Source organism: Silurus aristotelis (assembly GCF_946808225.1).
Source record: "Silurus aristotelis genome assembly, chromosome: 16".
Lineage (NCBI taxonomy): Eukaryota > Metazoa > Chordata > Actinopteri > Siluriformes > Siluridae > Silurus > Silurus aristotelis.
Window position 1 is genome coordinate 3,860,644 of NC_139589.1, and position 21,612 is coordinate 3,882,255.

The following is a 21,612-nucleotide window of genomic DNA, read 5'->3' on the forward strand; positions in this document are numbered from 1 at the left end:
AGGCGTTGATGAGGAACTGTCCCCAGCTGCACAGAGTGGCCTCCAATCGAAGAGGACACTATCCAGAGGCAGGCCTGGACAAAGTGGGAAGATCCTCGGAGGGAAGAGGGGCAGGAACAGTGGTCACTGGAACCTCAGGAGCATGTTTATCTCGACTGAGAGAGAGAAAGAGAGAGAGAGAGAGAGAGAGAGAGAGAGAGAGAGATAGAGAAAGAGAGAGAGAGAGAGAAAAGGGGTGATAAGGAGAGAAGGATATAGATTATTATGTGTCCTTATTGTTTTATGAAAGTTAAAGTTTTATATATATATATATATAGTATGGTATAGTAATAGTATCAAGCCCTAGTAATAATTATAAGACTTAATGATCGCGAGATATCGATAAGGAATGGTATAATATGATTTCTATCATGTTAAACGGAATTAAACACACACACACACACACACACACACACACACACACACACACACACACACACGGCAGGCATATTCAATACATAAAAATGCATTGCATTAACCTACAGGGCTGGTAGATTATGTAATGACATCATCGGCGCTGACGTCACTACGCCTCCTCGTTGTTCATATGACTTTTTTTTAATCATTTTTATTGGTTTGTTAATTAAGTCCCATGTTGCTGTAAGAGCAGAAGTGGGCGTGTCCTGTGTTGACAAGGAAGCCAAAGGTGGGGCAGTGACGCTTATAAACTGAGTGTGTGCGTGTGCGTGTGTGTGTGGCTGCGTGTTTGTGTGGGTGTGTGCTTGTGTCTACGTGTGAAGTGTGAACCAGAAAGCGATTTAATTCCACTTTTTTTGGAAGAGAAGAAGAAGGAGAACCGCATTAAGATGTGTGGTGAGTGAAGAGATCTTTTCCCATGCATACAGAAAGATCTAGATGTTGTTGTAAAGGTTTGGCTTTAGGAAGAAAAATGTAATGATTATCGCCCGAATTGTACAGAGAGTGTATTGAGTTGTGACAGAGTGTATAGAATTATGATAGAGTGTTTGTTTTTAGACAGTGTATAGAGTTGTTATAGAGTGTAAAAAGTGTGATAACCTGTATAGAGCTGCTACAGAGTGGAGTCTGTAGAGTTGCAGCAGCGCATATAAAGATGTTATAGATTAAATAGAGTGGCTATAAAGTGAAGTGTATAGAGTTGCTATAAGGTAGAGAGTTGCAACAGAATGTATAGTAATTGTAGTGTTTAGAGTTGTTATAGAGTCTATATTGTTGTTATAAAGTGTTTAGAGTGGTTATAAAGAAAAAATAGTCGATTTAAAGTGTATATAATTTGTATAGCGTGTTAAATAATTGTTATCGAGTGTATAGAGTTATAGAGCGTATACAATTATAGAGTGAAAACGTTGCTATAACGTAAAAAAAGTTGCTATATAGTGTATAGAGTTGGTATAGAGTGTAAAGTGTTATTATAGAGTTGTATAGAGTGTATACAGTTAGTATAAAGTGTATATAATCATGATAGAGTGTAAAGTATTGTTATAGAATGTATATAGTTGGTATAGAGACATTATAGAATGTTATAGAGTGTATAGTGTTGTTATAGAGTGTATAGAGTTGTTATAAAGTGTATAGAGTTGGTATAGAGTGTATAGAGTTGTGATAGAGGGTATAGAGTTGGTATAAAGGGTATAGAGTTGTGATAGAGTGTATAGAGTAGTGATAGAGTGTATAGAGTTGTGATAGAGTGTATAGAGTAGTGATAGAGTGTATAGAGTTGGGATAGAGTGTAAAGAGTTGGTAAAGAGTGTATAGAGTCGTGATGGAGTGTATAGAGTCGTGATGGAGTGTATAGAGTCGTGATAGAGTGTATCGGGTCGTGATAGAGTGTATAGAGTCGTGATAGAGTGTATAGAGTTGGTATAGAGTGTATAGAGTTGGTATAGCGTGTATAGAGTTGGTATAGAGTGTATAGAGTTGTGATGGAGTGTATAGAGTTGTGATAGAGTGTATAGAGTCGTGATAGAGTGTATAGAGTTGGTATAGAGTGTATAGAGTTGTGATAGAGTGTATAGAGTCGTGATGGAGTGTATAGAGTTGTGATAGAGTGTATAGAGTCGTGATAGAGTGTATAGAGTTGGTATAGATTGTATAGAGTTGTGATAGAGTGTATAGAGTTGTGATAGAGTGTATAGAGTCATGATAGAGTGTATAGAGTTGGTATAGAGTGTATAGAGTCGTGATGGAGTGTATAGAGTTGTGATAGAGTGTATAGAGTCGTAATAGAGTGTATAGTGTTGGTATAGAGTGTATAGAGTTGTGATAGTGTATAGAGTTGGTATAGAGTGTATAGAGTTGTGATAGAGTGTATAGAGTTGTGATAGAGTGTATAGAGTCGTAATAGAGTGTATAGTATTGGTATAGAGTGTATAGAGTTGTGATAGTGTATAGAGTTGGTATAGAGTGTATAGAGTTGTGATAGAGTGTATAGAGTTGGTATAGAGTGTATAGAGTCGTGATGGAGTGTATAGAGTTGTTATAGAGTGTATAGAGTCGTAATAGAGTGTATAGTGTTGGTATAGAGTGTATAGAGTCGTAATAGAGTGTATAGTGTTGGTATAGAGTGTATAGAGTTGGTATAGAGTGTATAGAGTTGTGATAGTGTATAGAGTTGGTATAGAGTGTATAGAGTTGTGATAGAGTGTATAGAGTTGTGATAGAGTGTATAGAGTCGTAATAGAGTGTATAGTATTGGTATAGAGTGTATAGAGTTGTGATAGTGTATAGAGTTGGTATAGAGTGTATAGAGTTGTGATAGAGTGTATAGAGTTGGTATAGAGTGTATAGAGTCGTGATGGAGTGTATAGAGTTGTTATAGAGTGTATAGAGTCGTAATAGAGTGTATAGTGTTGGTATAGAGTGTATAGAGTTGGTATAGAGTGTATAGAGTTGTGATAGTGTATAGAGTTGGTATAGAGTGTATAGAGTTGTGATAGAGTGTATAGAGTTGGTATAGAATTATGATAGAGTGTATAGTATTGTTCTAGAGTGTATAGAGCTGTTAATGGTCATTGTGAATGAATTTCTATATCAGTTCTGTGATATTTCTCGTGCTGCGATCGTGGTAGTGTGAATAACAGGAGCATGAGTGCCGCAGAATTTACAAGCAACGTAGCTGCATTGTTTTCTTTTCCATCCTTTACTTCCTGACCTACTAAAATCCTTTCTACGCAGTATATGACTCATGATTTAGGAGATGCCTGTTCTTTTACATGAACACAGTATGCGGTGTGAGAAACAACATTGATCTGGTTTTAATTTTCCTCTAGTCATTCATCTGTAACATACCCAGGAAGCACTTTCACCTGGATTTGAACATGTTGCTCTCTCTCTCTCTCTCTCTCTCTCTCTCTCTCTCTCTCTCTCTCTCTTCCTTTCCTTTATCCTCTCTCCAGGGATTTTCGCCTACCTGAACTACAGAGTTCCACGCACCAGGAAGGAGATCTTTACTACACTGGTGAAGGGACTGCAGAGACTCGAGTACAGAGGTTACGACTCTGCAGGTGAGTCGGCTCCTCCCAGCTCCCTGAATGTCATGGCAGCGTGTTGAGCTCGTAACAGATACGAACCAGAGCTGAACATAGGGCCTGTTTAATGTGCTTTTGGCAGCAAGGAGGCCCAGGTGCTCCTTTCTTCCGGCTGCTGAACGGAAAACTACCCGAGTGATCCGTTTAAGTGGAGATTTAAACGAATACTTTAGTGTATTAAGTGTTGTTGTGTGTGTGTGTGTGTGTGTGTGTGTGTGTGTGTGTGTGTGTGTGTGTGTGTGTGTGACTTTTATTTTCCAACAGTATCTATTACATTTGTCGAGTTCAAGAACACTGAGAACCTTCTAGAGCTTAGATTAGATGTTTCTTTAAAAAAAATAAAAATAAAATGCTCCTAAAAATGTTTTGAATGGACGTCTATCTACAACCCACTTTTCTTTTTTCTGTTCTTTTGCATTCTCATTACAATGCGGTGTTGAAATTCTTGCCCCTCCAAATGCAACAGATAAGAAAGATTGCCTGATAAATGCTCGAGTATTCCTTTGACCTCTTGTGTGACCAGACGACTCCTCCTAGTATTTACTGATCTGCCAATCTGTTTTGTTAAGGTATTGCGGTGGATGATGGCAAATCGAACATCTGCCTGTATAAGAAGAAGGGAAAAGTGAAAGCCCTGGACGAGGAGCTGTACCGTAAGATTTGTTTAGTTTTAGTTTCTTTGTCTGTTAACTTTATCTTACTTTATCGCTGAGTCCTTATCCGTATTCATTCGCTCTTGTCAGATAAAGACAATAAGATTGATTTGGAAGCAGAAATCGACACACACTTTGGCATCGCTCACACTCGCTGGGCGACCCACGGAGAACCGAGCGCCATCAACAGCCACCCTCAGCGCTCCGACAAGAACAATGGTAAGGCACATAAGCACAAGGTTCACGCAGTATAAAAAACATCGTTGTACCTTTACATTGTTTGATCTTGTAACCTGATTATTATGTTACTTAATAATTACTGGGAGTGTAACATCTGGCCATTTCGCAGTCGTTTGTCAGGTCACGCTACTCGCAGACGCTTAAGGAAATGTACACATCCACGTCCTCAACGGATCAGAGCGAGCATTTAAGGCAACTTCTGTGTCTGGTTCAGTGCAGATGTGACAGCTGACCTCAGCAAATAAACAGCCAGAAAGGGTCCATTAGACTGCCTCGGGCACAAGGACCCTTCCGAGCTGCTGATTTAACAGCCTTTAACTACTTTCCCAAGCAACACATCTCAATAAAACTTCGAAGCTAGGCTGAAGTGAAGATCGTAAGCATCCAAATAGCTTCAAAGCATCATGCGTCTCTAAGTTAACCTAATCTAACCTAATCTGTCTTTACCGAACATCCCATAATATAGCAGTTCCATTTTGCTGTCCAGACTAATGAAGAAAAACTCAAAGAAAATTCAAACTTGTTTAAGTCTAAAGGCAGTTAATGAATTATAGTCATATGTCATTATGGTCATAAATATCGTATTTGATTTTTGAGCATTGCATTCCACATATAGTCCCAATTTGCTCTTATAATTCCCTCCACTCTTCTGGGAAGATGTTCCACTAGATTTTGGAGTGAGCTTATGGATATTTGTGTTCATCAGCCACAAGGGTGTTAAGAAAGGCAGGTACTGATGTAGGTGAGAAGACCTGGGGTGCAGTCAGCGTTCACATTCTTCCCAAAGGTGTTCAGTAGGGATGAGATCAGAGCTCTATAGCAGCAAGATCTTCCTCTCCAAAGCATGTCAACCAGATCTTCTGTAGGAGCTCACTTTGTGCACAGCGGCATTGCCATGCTGGAACAGATTTTGGGTTTCCAAGCTCAAGTAAAAGCAAAATGTCATACCAGCGCATCTTAAGACGTCCTGTACAATTGAACGCCTTCAGCTTTGTGGTAACAGTTTGGAAAAGAACCACATATAGCAGGAAAGTTCAGGTGACCCAATACTTTTGGAAATATAGTGTATTCATTTGTGGATAGATAAACGAGCAGACATAGACAGACAGACAGATTTACAGTATCTGTGAGTCTGTGCTCCACCTTGTAATACAGTATGTAAAGTATTGGTGGTGTAATAATAAGGCGAACATCAGTTGTCCTGCATAACCTGCAATTCCAGCACCAGTGTTTTGGGAGTCATTACTACAGAGAGAGGGTGTGTCCAGTCATTCATTCAGATTGCCTTAACAGGGTGAAGTGAAGTTAAAAGCCCATTGAGGTTTCAAAAACAGCTTACACACACGTTTATTTCCAAAACGCGTTTATTATAATCTGGCAACCCGTGCAGGAGTTATTTACTTAGCTGGAGCTAGAAAGCACACGAGTAAAGCTCCACCCTCTAATGCATGAATATTGTCCTAAAATGAATGTCATATTCAGTGTAAAAGAAACGCCTGAAATTCACCTGTTTGCTGGATATTTACTCGGCACACAGTGTCGATCATATAGGCAAATGAGAATATTTTGTGTTTGACCAAGGAGTAGAAAAACTTAATGATCGATGACAAACCAGATTTTTTTTTACTCGATTTTAATTGTTCCAGAAGAATGATCTTAGTTTAAATAGTGGTTAAAGAACAGTGCTTTACTTTCGTCACATGTACTTATATAGCACGGTGACATTTTCTCAGAGCACAGGGTCAGCCATTATACAACACCCCTGGAGCACTGTCTTTTAAGGGCCTTGTTTAAGGGCCCCAAGGGTGGTAGCTTGACAATAACAGGGCTTGAACCCCCGACCTTCTGATTAGTAACCCAGGAGCCTTAACCGCTGAGCTCCCACCTCCCCCCCAGTTAAAACATTTAATGTTATGTTTCTGTTCTAATGTGATTTCAAGAAAGTTTATTTTCTTGGTAGTCAGTTTTCCCAATAGGCCTAAAATCCTGTCCTGGAATGAGTCAGGACAGGAACGCCTGATAAGGGCCATTACATCCAGGTTTTTGGAGATAGAATGAGTACAGGAAAGTCTGTGTACACGTATTTTTCTTTTTTTTTTAGATAGATAGTAGAAATTGTGCAAATCCAGATAAATATGCAAATATGTGTACAGCATGTAATATATATACACTATATTGCCAAAAGTATTGTGTCACCTGACCTTTCCTGCTATATGTGGTTCTTTTTCCAAATAGTAGGTTGCGTGTTTTTGCGTTATCTTGTACTGTGTAATAAACGGTATATAGCTGACATGACAATCAAGGCTTACTTGACTAGATAGTACAATGTATCAGAACTGAGAAATATAAATGACGCGGTTTACGATCGTGTTTTTTGTCGCATTTTGTGCTACGCATTTTGTGTTACGTATTGGAAAAAAACAAGCACTGAAAGCTATTATTCGATTCATTCATCAATAATGTCTTTTTTCACAGAGTTTGTGGTGATCCACAATGGCATCATCACTAACTACAAGGAGCTGAGGAAGTATCTGGTGAGGGAAATTTACACACATGCTTTGAATTAATCCTGCAGGAAACCATTACAGCCAAGGCTCCAAGTGAGCTGTTTTCGAATTGCAAAAAATGCTGTACAAAGCCCAAACTTAACTAAGAAAGTTGTGAAATAAAAAAAGTTGTGAAAGAGAATAAAACACTACAGATGTAGTAATCCTGATGTTTTTTAATTTTCCTGTGGGTAAAATGATGGCAGACTTGGCCTGCAAGTTGAATAGATGATTAATCCAGCAAGCCACTTGGCTCTTTCTTCATTTCTTAACACAAATTTAAGTACAGAGAATGTAGTAAAACAAAACAAAGTCGTAATGCACAATGGACACACCTCATTCTCTCTAGGGGTGTGAGTTAATCTGATTAATGCTGTTGGTATGTGGTTATAGTTTGAGAGTTAAATCCGTTTTCAGATTATTCATTTGTGTACATTGTTTTTGCTTGTGTGTGTATTTGTGTGTAACCATGGCAATGTCGGATCCCACCCTTTTGACAGACCGACCACGGCTACGAATTCGAGTCAGAGACGGACACTGAAGTTATCCCCAAGCTGATCAAGTATCTTTATGACAACCGTGAGAGCGATAGTGTGTCCTTCTCCACCCTAGTGGAGCTTGTCATCAAGCAGCTGGTGAGCAGTACGACTGTGGGTGGATGTGTGTGTGTGTGTGTGTGTGTGTGAGAGTGTGTATAAAACTTAATCAGAATCTTCAGGGACTCGTTGCTCATAATATTGGAACGAAGTCCAGTTGTTGCTCGGTTTCCATGTGTGTGTGTGTGTGTGTGTGTGTGTGTTTATGAGGCAAAAGTTCATTTTTGCAACAGCCCTTTAATTCAGGTTTACAGCCTGTTGTTTAATCTTAAGGCTATAATAATTCACAGTCGACTACATCGATGCATATTGTGTCGACATTATCAAACTTTCTAAAAATGTCATCATATCTGTCGTTTCTTTTTTCCAAATGTCTTGACTTGCTTGAGCCAATCCATCTGCCCAAAAATGACTGAACTCCACCCTCCTATCATATTTGTTTCAAATTCTGTACTGTAATAAGCAGGTATGACTACTACCGTCACGACTATTACCGTACCTTTGAACAGACTTCGGGACCATACATTTTTTTTTCCCTCCTGAAGGTTCCAGAGTTCACGTATCTAAGTAAACGTCTGTGCGAAAACAGCGTTTAACCACGGCGCCGTCATATCCGTGTCCTCATTATCCTTTCTACCGGGAATCTGGTGTTTATCATTAGTTTATATAGAGCGCTTTTCGCTATCAGCTGAGGCTCATCTTGCTTTATGGTTTCTTCTATAAAATTCGATTCATTATCTATATTGCATTCGGCCGAGTTTATATTCGGTGATATGGACGAGCGATAAGGGTTTTGAGCTGTCGGGTTTCTTGCGTCTTGTATTATGATGGTTGAAGGTTATACTGTAGATCTCTTTCTTGTAGCAAGCTGAGCTCAGGGAGGACTCTGTGGCATTAGAGGGGCCAGAGGGAGTGAGAGAGAGAGACAGAGAGGAAAAAAAGATCTTTTGGTCTAAGTAGAAACAGACTGTAACTTCACTGTTCATGTTTGAGCAAATTTGGTGGTGTTTTTATTTTTCTAGTGGTTTATGTGTGTGTGTGTGTGTGTGTGTGTGTGCCTACTGTAGGTTTAAAATTTTCACAATAATATAATATTACCAGAAATATAGCTGTATTTTATTCCATGTTTATATCGGGCCAAGTATTCTCAGATTCAGGAAAGTTTAAAACCCTGATCCCTGGTAAAATTGCTGTACTTTACACTCTCGGCTATCAATCACATGTTAATCCAGGCTGTAAGCTAAAGTCTGCAAAGATGCACGTTTCATTGTCTTGATGTACTTCCAAGAATATGTGTTAGCTTGATCCTCCTGGGTCTCATCAGGAGAATGGGAAGGAGACGGCACAATTAGGGTAATATGTCAAAAACGTCCTGATTAAGTGTTCTGAAAACTAAACACTTTATGAGACACTTACAGACTGATAGGGAGGTGGTTGCTTAGTGCTTGAGGGAGGGGTCTCCGATATTTTCCGCAAAGAGGACGCAGGTTTTTTATACCAACAAATCAAGGGCTATACATGATAGTAATTAAAAATAAAAAAATCATTCGATTTAAACTGGTAGAATTTAAAGTGGACTTGCTTGGTTGGGACACACAACAGCCCCTTTGTGAAAAAGATTGTACACCCCTGGATTAAAGCATTGAAATTTGGTTTTGAAAGTTGTGAGTTTAAATCCCAGCCATGCCAAGCGGCCACTCCTGGGCCCCTGATCAAGGCCCTTAACCCCAAAGGCTCAGTTTTATGAATGAGAGTATAGGGGCATCTGCCAAATGTTAGATGTTACGTTAGATAGTACAGGAAGTAAAACACAAATAAACTGGTGTGGTTATAGTATATTCAGGCAGATTCTCTTATTGTGCGTTACAGGGCGTTTATTTTAATAGGGGTTTATTTTCGGACAATTTAATAAGAATCAAGTCAGCAGGTAGGTTAAGTGACAAAAGGATAGAACCAGGCTATTGGTTTGTTTTAACATAGAAAGCCCAAAGTCATATGACACTTCTACAGTACACTTGGGCATCACTTCGATATTTGTACTTTTGCTCACATATCTAAAATGCATTTCAGTAATTCAATTCATTGCAACACTCACGGAATTATACACCTTGGAAGCTCAAAAAAGAAAAGTCGTATGGTTATGGAAAAGAAACATCTATAGCACAATTAGGCATATCATAAAAAAATGCGATGTGTGTGTGTGTGTTATTGCACTTGGAGATTTCTGTCTTAGTGAATACACAGGTTCAGAGTAGAAGCAGAATCCAGCACACAGGCTTGATCTATTCGTCCTTCTTTCCTTCCCTTATTCCTCACTGTGGCTTTTTGTTCTCTCGGCCCCTCTCACTCGGCCCCTGACCCACTCACTCCTGCACATGAAGTTAGAGTTCTGCTAGAATGCTAGAATCTTCAGAGACACATTTCGATTTTTCTATGCCGATGTAACCGAGTCTCATTTCTCCGAGTGTACTAATAACATGTATTTGTGTATGTGTGCGTCTACAGGAGGGGTCTTTCGCTCTCGTTTTCAAGAGTGTTCACTTCCCAGGACAGGCTATCGTCACCAGGTCTGTAGCAAAATCCAGTGTCTAAGACTTTTTTTTTTATATCACTCTCACTGTATTATGTTTCACCTCAAGCACAACCTCAGAAAAAATTTCTTCTGGCTTTTTTGTCAGCTGAGTCAAATCACATGGCCAGCTTTTAGTTCGACTCGGTAAAACAGGAGGAAAAAATCTAATAATGTAAACCACAAAAGATCCAACCAATCAGGACAGAGGAGCGGCTCTGTACGCCTTTCAATCATGTTGTACCAGCGTGTGTGTTTTGTAGGCGTGGCTTTTATAGAACTAGAGAGAGAGAGAGAGAGAGAGAGAGAGAGAGAGAGAGAGAGAGAGAGAGAGAGAGAGAGAGAGAGAGAGAGAGAGAGAGAGAGAGAGAGAGAGAGAGAGAGAGAGAGAGAGAGAGATGCAGCAGGACAATATTGACACAAGGAGCATCAATTCTATTCAAGCTGGCAGAGAATAAAATAAAAGCATCACTTGAACTTGCCGTTCCCTTCATCACAGTGAATGTGTTTCCATTCACAGCCATAGGAAAGATCCGAACATGTGACCGATATGTCTTACTCGAGTTGCGCTGTCACTCTTTAGAAACGGCGTAACGTTGATTTATACATATGGAAGTGAGCTCAGTGAGACCACGTACAGACTTAATGGCTCCCATCTGCCTTTGTTTTACTCCGAACGAACGTGCTCGGTCGTGGTCACACGTTTTCTACGGATCAGGGCTTTGTGCAAGTCAGTGCATGAATAATCTGCTTTATTCTTTTATAAAAAATGAAAGAAAAAAAAAAATACGAGTGGGAAATTGAAGTTGCTTTCTGGAACATTTAATCGGAATAAAAACCAGCCAAATCTATTCAAAGAATAGGCTCTTTCGATTCTGACTCTCCTTCTGGACTCATGAAAAGATGTTCTTTCAATGTTCTTTCCTGTCTATCTGCATAAGCCTGCTGTCATTTGACTTCATTTGAATGCACAGCTCTTTCTCTTTCACTGCTGGTCTCGTTTCTCGTATCTGAACTGAAGTGCATTATGGATCGTCCTGAATTATAGCATTCGTTAGCGTGATTTGATTTCGCTTCGTTCGGTCGAACGCATTCTAATCCCAGTCTACGTCTGGCTCAAACAAGTCGGATAGTGAGAATGTGTACCCAGGAACAAATCTCCAAACAGTCACACATTTCTCAGGAACCCGTATCCAGGTGGCAGACTTCATTTGTCCTGACATGGCTGGAAGGATCTAAACACCGATGTTGGGAGGAAGTCAAACAGCTTGTATTATGGGTTGTAGTTAAACCCTGAGTCAGCACTCTGGATATCAGGGCTTCCAGAAGTTTTTCAAAACTCTGAACTATGAGCTAAAACTAAAACACAATCTGTATAATAATAAAAAAAAATACATTAAACAACATTAAATGTCAATCCAAACATTCACATTTCTGTGTAAACTGAGTCGTGTGTGTGACTGATAGCATTCAGAAAATCAGGACTTCAGGAATTTCTAAAATGTAGTAAAACTATTAACTAAATCTAAAACAATCTGCATCATAATGAAAAAGAAAAGTGTGTGACGTGTCGCATTCCACAGACACCAGGTGTTTATTGTTAACGTTTGTATACGAGTTTCTTTCATAATGATTCGCGTAATTAGTTTGCAAACTGAAGGCTACGGCTTCAGACGGAGGGGTCAATGAGCACCTGCAGTCTGTCTGCGTCGTCTGAATCCTGTATAATCCGGAATAATTGATAATTCTGTATTTTTTTCTCTCTTAGGAGAGGAAGTCCTCTGCTCATCGGTGTCCGAAGCCAGTACAAGCTCTCGACTGAGCAGATCAACATTCAGTACAATGGTGAGTTTTCAGTGTCCTTGACAGATATATGATCAACACACACACACACACACACACACCTAACCATGAGTCGCCAAACCAGTTTCACTTTTTTCATAGTGCTCTACTTCTGTCACACCCACGGCATTATGACGAGAGAAAAACCGTAACCTCAGGCATGTCATAGCACAGGACACGGCAGAAACCTGCGCATTCAGTAATGGCGAAAATGATAAAGAAGTATTAGAAAAGCAAAATAACAATAAGCAATAGGTCATAAGGGGGTGTGTCTATTGAAAGAAAGAAGGAAGGGAGAGAGAGAGAGAGAGAGAGAAAGAGAAAGAAAGAAAGATGAGGATCGATTCCCTATGATCCTGGTTTCTTCCTCAAACCATCTCATGAAGTTTCTCCTCACCACAGTCACCACTCGCTCACTCATTAGAGACAAACTTACAATTATAAGGAACGAACTTATACATTCTTTTATTACCATCATATATGTTATGACGTTTATATTACCATTCATATGGCTATTGTTTAAAGCCCTTAACAAATAACAACCGATTGAACTTGTTATTATGAGCAGACTGGAAAATGGGTTTGGTGAAACGTCACCACAAATTCTTCACCATGAGATATTGAGTTCTACCCATTTAAAACCTTGATTTAGAAATTTTCCGTAAGAGTCTCAATCAAATCTTTTGAGTCTGAGATTCATTTCATGAATAAATGATATTCTTCCCGGATATAAGAAGCATTATCCTTGAACCGCACACACACACACACACACACACACACACACACACACACACTTTCGAGCATGCAAAGTACATTTACAGTCACATGATGCCACTCGTTTCTGTGGAATCACCAGGATTTCATCTCGTAATCTCTTTGAGACAGGACGAGTTTGAACAGTGGATTTGAGGTGTTTTGTTGAAGAAAAGGCAGAAAAGTAAATCCACGGCCAAGTACATCAACATCCTCCTTTACTGTAACAGCTTAGTGTTTGTGTAGCAAATATTTAGCGTGGACTTGTTTATTCTTGTGTGTGCGTGCGTGCACGTGCGTGCGTGTGTGTGTGTGTGTGTGTGTGTGTGTGTGTGTGTGTGCATTTCCAAATGCAAACGGACCTAACCGTAAGATTGGAACGTGGTTTTTGAACATCCCATTCCGCATTTATTCCCCTTTTACTGTTATACTGATCTCCACTCTTTTGAGAAGATGTTCCCACTAGACTGAGTGGAGTGTGTGTATGGAGACAACGTCAAAAGTTGTTTAATAGGGTTGAGGACAGAGCTCTATAGCTGGAGATCTTCCGCTCCAAATCATGTAAAGCATATCCTCATGCTCCTGGCTTTGTGCACAGTGAAATTTTTTCTTTGCATATCCCAGCGATTTAAGGAAGCTGTGGTCAGAGCACAGGATCACAGAGTTCCCAAGAGTCACAGCTTGGAAATACAAGGGCTGGAACCCCCAACCTTCTGATCAGTAAACATAACCACTGAGCTACCTCCTCCCCAACATGTCCATAAAGTGTATAGAACATGTTCTCCCACTCTAAAGGTTCTAACGGCTTCTTTGTTTTTTGCAATTGTAATGTTTTATTTACAGGGGAAACAAGAGGTGTGAGTAAGAACCTAATCAACAGTATAGACAGCAGTAATGCGCTGCACTCTGTGAATGACAGGATGGCTGTGGAGTTTTACTTCGCCTCCGATGCCAGGTAACACACATACACACATATATATGAACAAAAACACACAAAACTATCATAGGAGATGTAAGAATTGAGTCACAAGCCTTTCTGCGTAAAATAGCTAGAATAACTCGCAGACGAAATTCGCACACAGGAAATTCACTTTTACCCAAATCATGCTGGGAAGCTCAGTGCTGCCACTGTGTGGCTATCAGTTCTTACTGCAACTCGTAACCATTGCATTGTCCTATTGCCCTACTTTTGCTTCAGTTTGTTGCATAAAAAAATAATGAATTTTTTGTCTTTCTTTGGTTCTCAGTGCCATCATTGAACACACCAATAAGGTGATCTATCTGGAGGATAATGACATCGCGGCTGTGGCCGAGGGAAAGCTGTCTCTGCACCGCATGAACCGTAGTGTCGGAGAGGACCCGGTCCGAGTCATCCAGACCCTGCAGATGGAGCTACAGCAGATTATGAAAGGTCAGCAATACGCACAATGCACACAGACACACACAGCTATACTCCAGTGAGATCTTTTTAAGCACTCATTATTATTATTATTATTATTATTATTATTATTATTATTATTATTATTATTATTCCAGTGTTACTGATTCCAGCACACAAAGAATAATTAATGTAAAGTTTCCTGGGTATAAAATGGACTGTATATTTTAATGATAGTGAAGGAAATGATACCATTCATTTTAAAAAGGACTCAGTGCTCAGTGGTTAAGGCATTGGACTCTGGTCAGAAGGTGAAGAGTTCAAATCCTAGAACCGCCAAGCTGCCACTGCTGGGCCCTTAAGCACGGCCCTAAACCCCTTAACTGCTCAGTTGCTCTAGATAAGGGCAAATGCTCTAAATGTAAATGTTTTCTCCCTCAGGCAACTTCAAAGCCTTCATGCAGAAGGAAATCTTCGAGCAGCCCGAGTCTATCTTCAACACCATGAGAGGCCGGATCTGCTTCGACACCAAAGCAGGTATTGTTTGACCCCAGTTCCCCCCCCACCAGCTGTGAAAGCACACTCACACTGCGCCTCCTCTAGCGCTAAAAACGCCACAGTGATTTAGAGCGGCTCGTACAAACGGACGCCGATTTTAAACACTGTCTGATACTTATTATGGTTTTCCTCACAGGAAATGTTTGGAGTTCAGACAGGGATAGTAGGGAAAGGTTTCTTAATAATCCATGCCCTGTGTGTGTGTGTGTGTGTGTGTGTGTGTGTGTGTGTGTGTGTGTGTGTGTGTGTGTGTGTGTGTGCAGTGGTGCTTGGTGGTTTGAAGGATCATCTGAAGGAGATCAAGAGATGCCGGCGCCTCATTATAATCGGCTGTGGCACCAGCTTTCACGCAGGAATTGCAGTGAGTTATGTTCATCGGTCTGAATGATCAGTGGAAGATTTTTTTTGGGGGATTAAAAATCTTTTGTTTGACTGAACTGACGTCAGTGTGCTTGTGTGTGTGTGTTTGTGTGTGTGTGTACTCAGACACGTCAGGTCCTGGAGGAACTAACAGAGCTCCCCGTAATGGTGGAGTTGGCCAGCGACTTCCTGGACCGCACCACTCCAGTCTACAGAGATGATGTTTGCTTTTTTATCAGTCAATCAGGTACAGCACTTTATCAAATTAGCTTGAAGAAACAGTTTGGAAACGCAGGTCATTAAAAAGAGTCAAATATTTATTTTAACCAAACAAATATATAAATATACAACTGTTACACATTATTTGTATTGTAAATTCCTCCCTTTATACACTCTTGGCAACAGTTCGTTTGTCCAAACATTCAGCTGAAATACTTTGCCTCTGTTCCTCTTATAAAACTTGCCTCAGGTGTTCTTTACTAGTTGGAGATTTCTTTACAAACCAGTTTATCCCAGAGCAGTTCAATAGGCTTGAGGTGCAATGACTGGGCAGGTCATTCCATGATAGATATCCCTCCAGACGACCGTTCGCTTTCTAAATAATAATACGCGTCGGCTCATCGTTTCCTTGTACTGTAAAATCGGTTCGGATGAGCCGCAGTCCGGACGGAATTGCATGGTGTTGGTTGTATGGAATGGTTGCCAGATTGGTTCTTTTCATCCAGAATAAGTCTCCTGCTCCAAAACAACCCCAAACCATTAAGCTTCCACTTCCATGTTTGATTGTTGGGGGTGAGGCAGTCTGTTGACGTTGGACTCATCTCTCTACAGAACTTTCTTACAATCATTCACTGTTCAGTTCTTGTGCTTTGAGGTTTTTAACCTAGATTGTTGCATAGAAAAAAGGAACATGCATGTGTGTCTAAAATAAGACAAAATAAAAAAATTTATACAGAAATGTCCGATTTCTGCAATTTAATAAAGCTCCATATGGATTTTAAATGCATTTAATTAATATCCTTAAAGCTGTTTTTGACATTTATTAAAAGCGCTATACACGTAAAGTTCATTCATGTCCACTAAATTACGCGCTCACGCCTCAAAGTGGGAAAAAACATGGATGTGTCACGAAAGCAAAAGTAGTTTACAAGCCAGCTGATATTAATAATCATAAGTTTATGATGTTATTGCTTTCTCAATACTGTGACGTGTACAGTGTTCTAGATTTAATCGCCTGCTGTGTCTGTGTTAACGTTGAAAGGAAATACTACTATAAACGTATTTAAAGTGCTGTAGTTCTGTATTAATTCTATTGACTGTGAGCAGCCATGTTGATTTGATATAGTCATGTGCTGGTTGGATTCGAGGTTTTTGGACTGTCCATGGAGCATCTTATTGAATTTTTTTTTTTTTATCAGAGAGTTGAGCTAGAAGATTAGCAGTGTATTCAAAGAAATTCTTTGTTCGACAGGCTTTTTGTTGCTTTAGCCTCGTAGCACCAGGGCAAAAAAAAAAGTTTTGCTAAGTGGGTTATACTTGCAGTTATAATGGTATTAGTGAAATAATCTAGTGTGTGTGTGTGTGTGTGTGTGTGTGTGTAGGTGAAACAGCTGACACTCTGATGGCTCTGCGCTACTGTAAACAGAAAGGGGCTCTCACCGTGGGCATTACCAACACAGTGGGCAGCTCCATTTCCAGAGAAACCGACTGCGGAGTCCACATCAACGCCGGGCCTGAGATTGGCGTAGCCAGCACCAAGGTGCAATAAAACATCTATCACAGGTTCTGTCCTTCTCCTTGTCTTTTTTATTTGCTCTAAATGAGTAATGATTTTGTCTTGTGCTCCTGTCCAGGCCTACACTAGTCAGTTTGTGTCTCTGATCATGTTTGGTCTGATGATGAGTGAGGACAGACTCTCGCTGCAGCCGAGGAGACTGGAGATCATCGAAAGCCTTCGCAAACTGCCAGGTACAAGAAGAACATTTCATTATCAACTTTACCCCGATGCAATTTAATCATCCAAAGGTTTTTTCTGGATTCTATTTTTATTGTCATTTTATAATGACAGAGAAGTAAGGAAGCCGAAAAAGCTATCGGTATAGATTTTTGCCGAAAGCCGATAGTTCTAGCAATCGACTATCGGTGCCGATTAATCCGTCAACCTCCAGTATTGTCATAATTCCCTTCAAGGTTTGTGTGCGATTATTTAAGGGTGCCTTTTTTTTACTAGTTCACATCATTCAACTTTTCTTTTTGTCCCTATTCAGAGATGATCAAAGATGTGTTGGCTCTTGATGACAAGATCAAAAGTATCGCAGATGAGCTGTTCCAGCAAAAATCTCTACTAGTCATGGGCCGTGGTTACAACTACGCAACCTGCCTAGAGGGGGCGCTGGTGAGTACACTCTAAATTATTAAGAGTATAAATGATGTTTAATTTATGAGATGGAAAATACAGTGCAATTACATACCATGTAAAGTCGAGGTCATTTAGAGAGACATTCAGAAGCCTTTCTGATAATGCAGTTGCTTGTAGAAAAGAAACCAGAAGCCATTTAGACGACGCTCATGATCTTTTTTTGCAGAAAATTAAGGAGATCACGTACATGCACTCTGAAGGCATTCTGGCCGGAGAGCTGAAACACGGCCCCTTGGCTCTGATTGACTATCACATGCCTGTCATCATGGTGATCATGAGAGATGCCTGCTACACCAAGTGTCACAACGCCCTGCAGCAGGTCACAGCCAGACAGGTAACACCAACACACAATAAAAAAATGAATGAAGTGGCACAATGTTGTTCAACATGAGAAACTCCACCTTCTACTTCGCTGACAATCAGAAGAGCGATTTTATATTTCGCATACATTTTTTAGTGCACAAGAAGATTAAAAAATGTTTTTTTGTAGGGTCGTCCCATCATTCTGTGCTGCAAGGACGACACAGAGACTAGCAATCTGGCATACAAGACCATCGAGCTGCCCCACACAGTAGACTGCCTGCAGGGGATCCTCTGTGTCATTCCCCTGCAGCTCTTGTCCTTCCACCTGGCTGTACTCAGAGGATACGATGTGAGTTGATATATCAGTATCTTGTGCGATTTGGTGTTCGTATCAATCAGGATTTATTCAGAATCGTTTCGTGTTGATGCAAAAATGTGAAGTAGGCTTGAGAGAGAAAGTTTTAGAGAAAGAAAAATGGCGACTCTACAGTGGGATAAAATGTATTTTGCTTAACATTGCACTGTTGTGGTCACTTTCAAATAATACTTTTCTGTGTTTCTCCTCACATTTGCACCTTATACAGTATTATTGTAATACATACAGTATTGTACTTTTGCTCTCCCATTATATGTTTATTGTATATTTGTATATTCATATATTTATAATTTATTTATTTACATTGATATTTGCACTTCTGAATAGATGCTAAAGGCATACTTTTACTCTGTACAATGACTATAAAGTTTAATTGAATCTAATCTAATTAACACGTGATTAAGCAAATTATCCGATTCATCAGAGAAGTTCATTCCGAATCTTTAGCTGTAGAAATTGACAATTAAGTATCAAATTTGAGAAAATATTCCTCAGAGTGTTTATTTGTCTTCAGTCAATGAAATACTGAAGTGAGGCTACAGGCAAACTACAGCAAATATTCAACATTAAACAACAATATTTAACAGTAAAGAGAAAAAGGGAAAAAAAATTAATAATGAGGCGTAAGAAAGTTATAATTCTTTACAGGTGTGCACAGAAGTGTAGTTATGTTAAATAAATTATATGACTTTTTACTTATGACATTAGCATGAGGTATTTTTTTATTACAAAAATAAATATGGAAGACGGTGATGTACAAGTCTGGAGTTTTGAGAATTATAGTGATAGTTAATAATGTAGGGAATAGGAATACCGTATTTTTCGGAATATAAGCCGCTACTTTTTCCCACGTTTTGAGCCCCGCGGCTTAAACAACGGAGCGGCTAATTTCTAATTTCTAATTTCCAAAACTCGTGCTTTTTATTTTTAATGGCAACAGCATTAAGGGTTAGTCAAAGAAACTTAGAAATCAGCATCAGAAAATAATAAGGACATATTCCTCGGTCTTGCACACACGCAGTAATACCGGTAAAATGCAGTGCCAGGCTATTCCCAAAATACCGCTATGCTCCTAAAGGAAGCGCAACATATTTTACCCGTTACACTGTGTGTAACGTGTCTTTCGTTAAAGCCTGTGTAAAGTACATTAGTGTAGACATTATAGACATAGTGCGGCTTATAGACAGGTGCGGCTTATTTATGTTCAAAATAAAAATCAATAGAAAAATAAATAGAAACGAGTTCACAAAACCATTTTCCAATTTACTCTCACGGGAAAATTCACACCTAATCCAATCTTCTGCATCACATTTGAGAATTCGTCAGCACCATTGGACATCTGGAATATCAGACTATGACAGACGTATCGCTGATGCATTCAGAAGTTTCATAAGCGTCATAACGCACATGCTCAAGCGTGGCTTTTTTATTTATTTTTTTGCGTGTGCGTATTAATCTCATCCTGTCTCTTCTTTTAGGTGGACTGTCCAAGGAACCTGGCCAAGTCGGTGACAGTGGAGTAACCAGTGACAGGAAAAGCACATGTCCCGAGTAGCAACAAAATGGAGAACATCTCCCATCCTAGTGCAATTACAAGTGTGCGTGTTTACGTGTGAGAGACGTGTGCGTGTATGAGTGTGTATGAATGTATGTGCGGAAACTTGAGCATATTTATGAATTATAACCAAAACCAACTAAACCAATGTGAATGTGGTCTGTGCATTATGTGCATTCAGTCTTTCATTCCTAAGCGCCTAAAGTTAAGGGAAACCCTAAACTGTGCCTTAAAAGTGCTGAGCTGTGGAGAAGATGATTCCAGAGAACCTCAGCCAGGTCGAATGTTTACTGTTTTCATACCAAAGTGCAATATTTAGAAGCTAACGGGAACCGAAAAGACCTTCACAGGTCGAGTTGAGGAAAAAACCCATGATGATGCTTAGCTGAAGTGAAAGTTGATTAGTTGATTTCGAGAGCACAGAAAAACACTGTAACGCCACCTACCCATCTCATTTGACACCTTTAATAGTATTTCTTTAAGCAAATACATTTTTTTTTAAATAGTTTGTCATAAAAATTGGAAACTATAGAGCCAGATTCATGACATCATGATTTCACTGTGGAAATCTAAATACACTCCATTGTGTTATTGTACATTCTTTTTTTTTTTTTTAGATAAACATGATTTAAGTGATTCCATCTATTTATGTTGTGTAGAAATAGATAAGTTATTTTATACTTTTCTGGGCTTGAGCCTAATCTTCTATATTCTTTCTATTATATATTCTACTTTTACGTTCTATGTTTATATTCATGAATGCAAATCAGTTTTTATTATACTTTATTTTTTCAAATACGGGATCATGGAGGAATGTTTGCATATGAAATTTGGAAATGTTTTTATTTGTAACTGTGATCACTTGTAATGAGACTAATGAATAAATCGTATATAATGGGATTTGTTGGGGAGTTGGTTTTGATCAGACGTCGATGTTTAACCGCTGAACCATTGTGATGTTTTAATTCCAGGACAATCTGAATTCATTCCCACAATGATTTATAAAGTACACCGCTTTCAGAAGTTTTTTTAAATTAGGGCCAATATGCGAGAAAAAAATTGCCAGAAAAAAACCCTCACAAATTTACAAGAAGAAAATAGAAATCTTCAAGTTTAAAACTCGAAAATTTCCAGTATGATGATCTGGAGATTCCGGGCTAAAAGTAAGTATTTCCTTGTTTCTACATCCAAGAGTAAAGTAAAGTTTGATTAGATCTTCCACTCCAGGCCTAATGCAAAATAAGTGATGTCTGCCCAACCTTCAAAGTGTATATGCGGTTTCTTCACCAATAGAAAGAAAACCTCCACAAATGTTTGAGTTTTAAACACAAAACTTCAAGTTTATTTCTCATAAAGTCTTTTCTTGTAATCTTCTGAGTTTTCCTCCACATATTGGCCCTAATATCCCTTCATAAGTTTTGGATGTGACTTGTTTTTAAATTAAACCCTAGGCGAAATTCCTGTTGTCACCCGCCCATGGCATCACCATCCCACCACAATACTCCACCCTCATTACACAATTGTCAATTTATTAAACTTAACAAAAAAAAATCATTGCAATATTGCCTGGGTTTCAGTATGTAAATATATAGTGCATGTATGTAAATATTAAACTGCAGAAAAACTGGTAAATAATTTAAAAGCAAAAACTATTATACAAAAACTATTATACAATACTTGACAGTTCCCAGTTTTCAATAAAATAACTGCACGTCCATGTTCAAAGGTAAACAATTAAAAAGACTAAAACAAATAGACCTTTGCATTTAATAATAATCATCATTATAATAACCATAATAATTTTGTGGGCGATGGCATAGTTTGCCTATGGCTAGTATCAGTAAAATATATATGTATATATACACACACACACCCACAAGAACACACACACAAACACACACACACACACACACACACAC

General features: G+C 39.2%; 1 protein-coding gene across 1 annotated transcript; it reads left to right on the forward strand.

The window, feature by feature from the left end:
* The first annotated feature begins 686 nt into the window (after positions 1 to 686).
* gfpt2 (glutamine-fructose-6-phosphate transaminase 2) lies at positions 687 to 20,593 on the forward strand. The gene is made up of 19 exons (XM_083564598.1): positions 687 to 852; positions 3,414 to 3,521; positions 4,115 to 4,198; positions 4,289 to 4,417; positions 6,914 to 6,972; positions 7,485 to 7,619; positions 10,086 to 10,147; positions 11,918 to 11,994; positions 13,588 to 13,699; positions 13,992 to 14,155; positions 14,564 to 14,659; positions 14,944 to 15,041; positions 15,167 to 15,287; positions 16,642 to 16,799; positions 16,894 to 17,008; positions 17,308 to 17,435; positions 17,626 to 17,793; positions 17,950 to 18,111; positions 19,617 to 20,593. The coding sequence occupies exons 1-19, from the start codon at positions 846 to 848 to the stop codon at positions 19,659 to 19,661; spliced, it is 2,028 nt and encodes a 675-aa protein (XP_083420724.1). The 5' UTR covers positions 687 to 845; the 3' UTR covers positions 19,662 to 20,593.
* Positions 20,594 to 21,612: the final 1,019 nt, after the last annotated feature.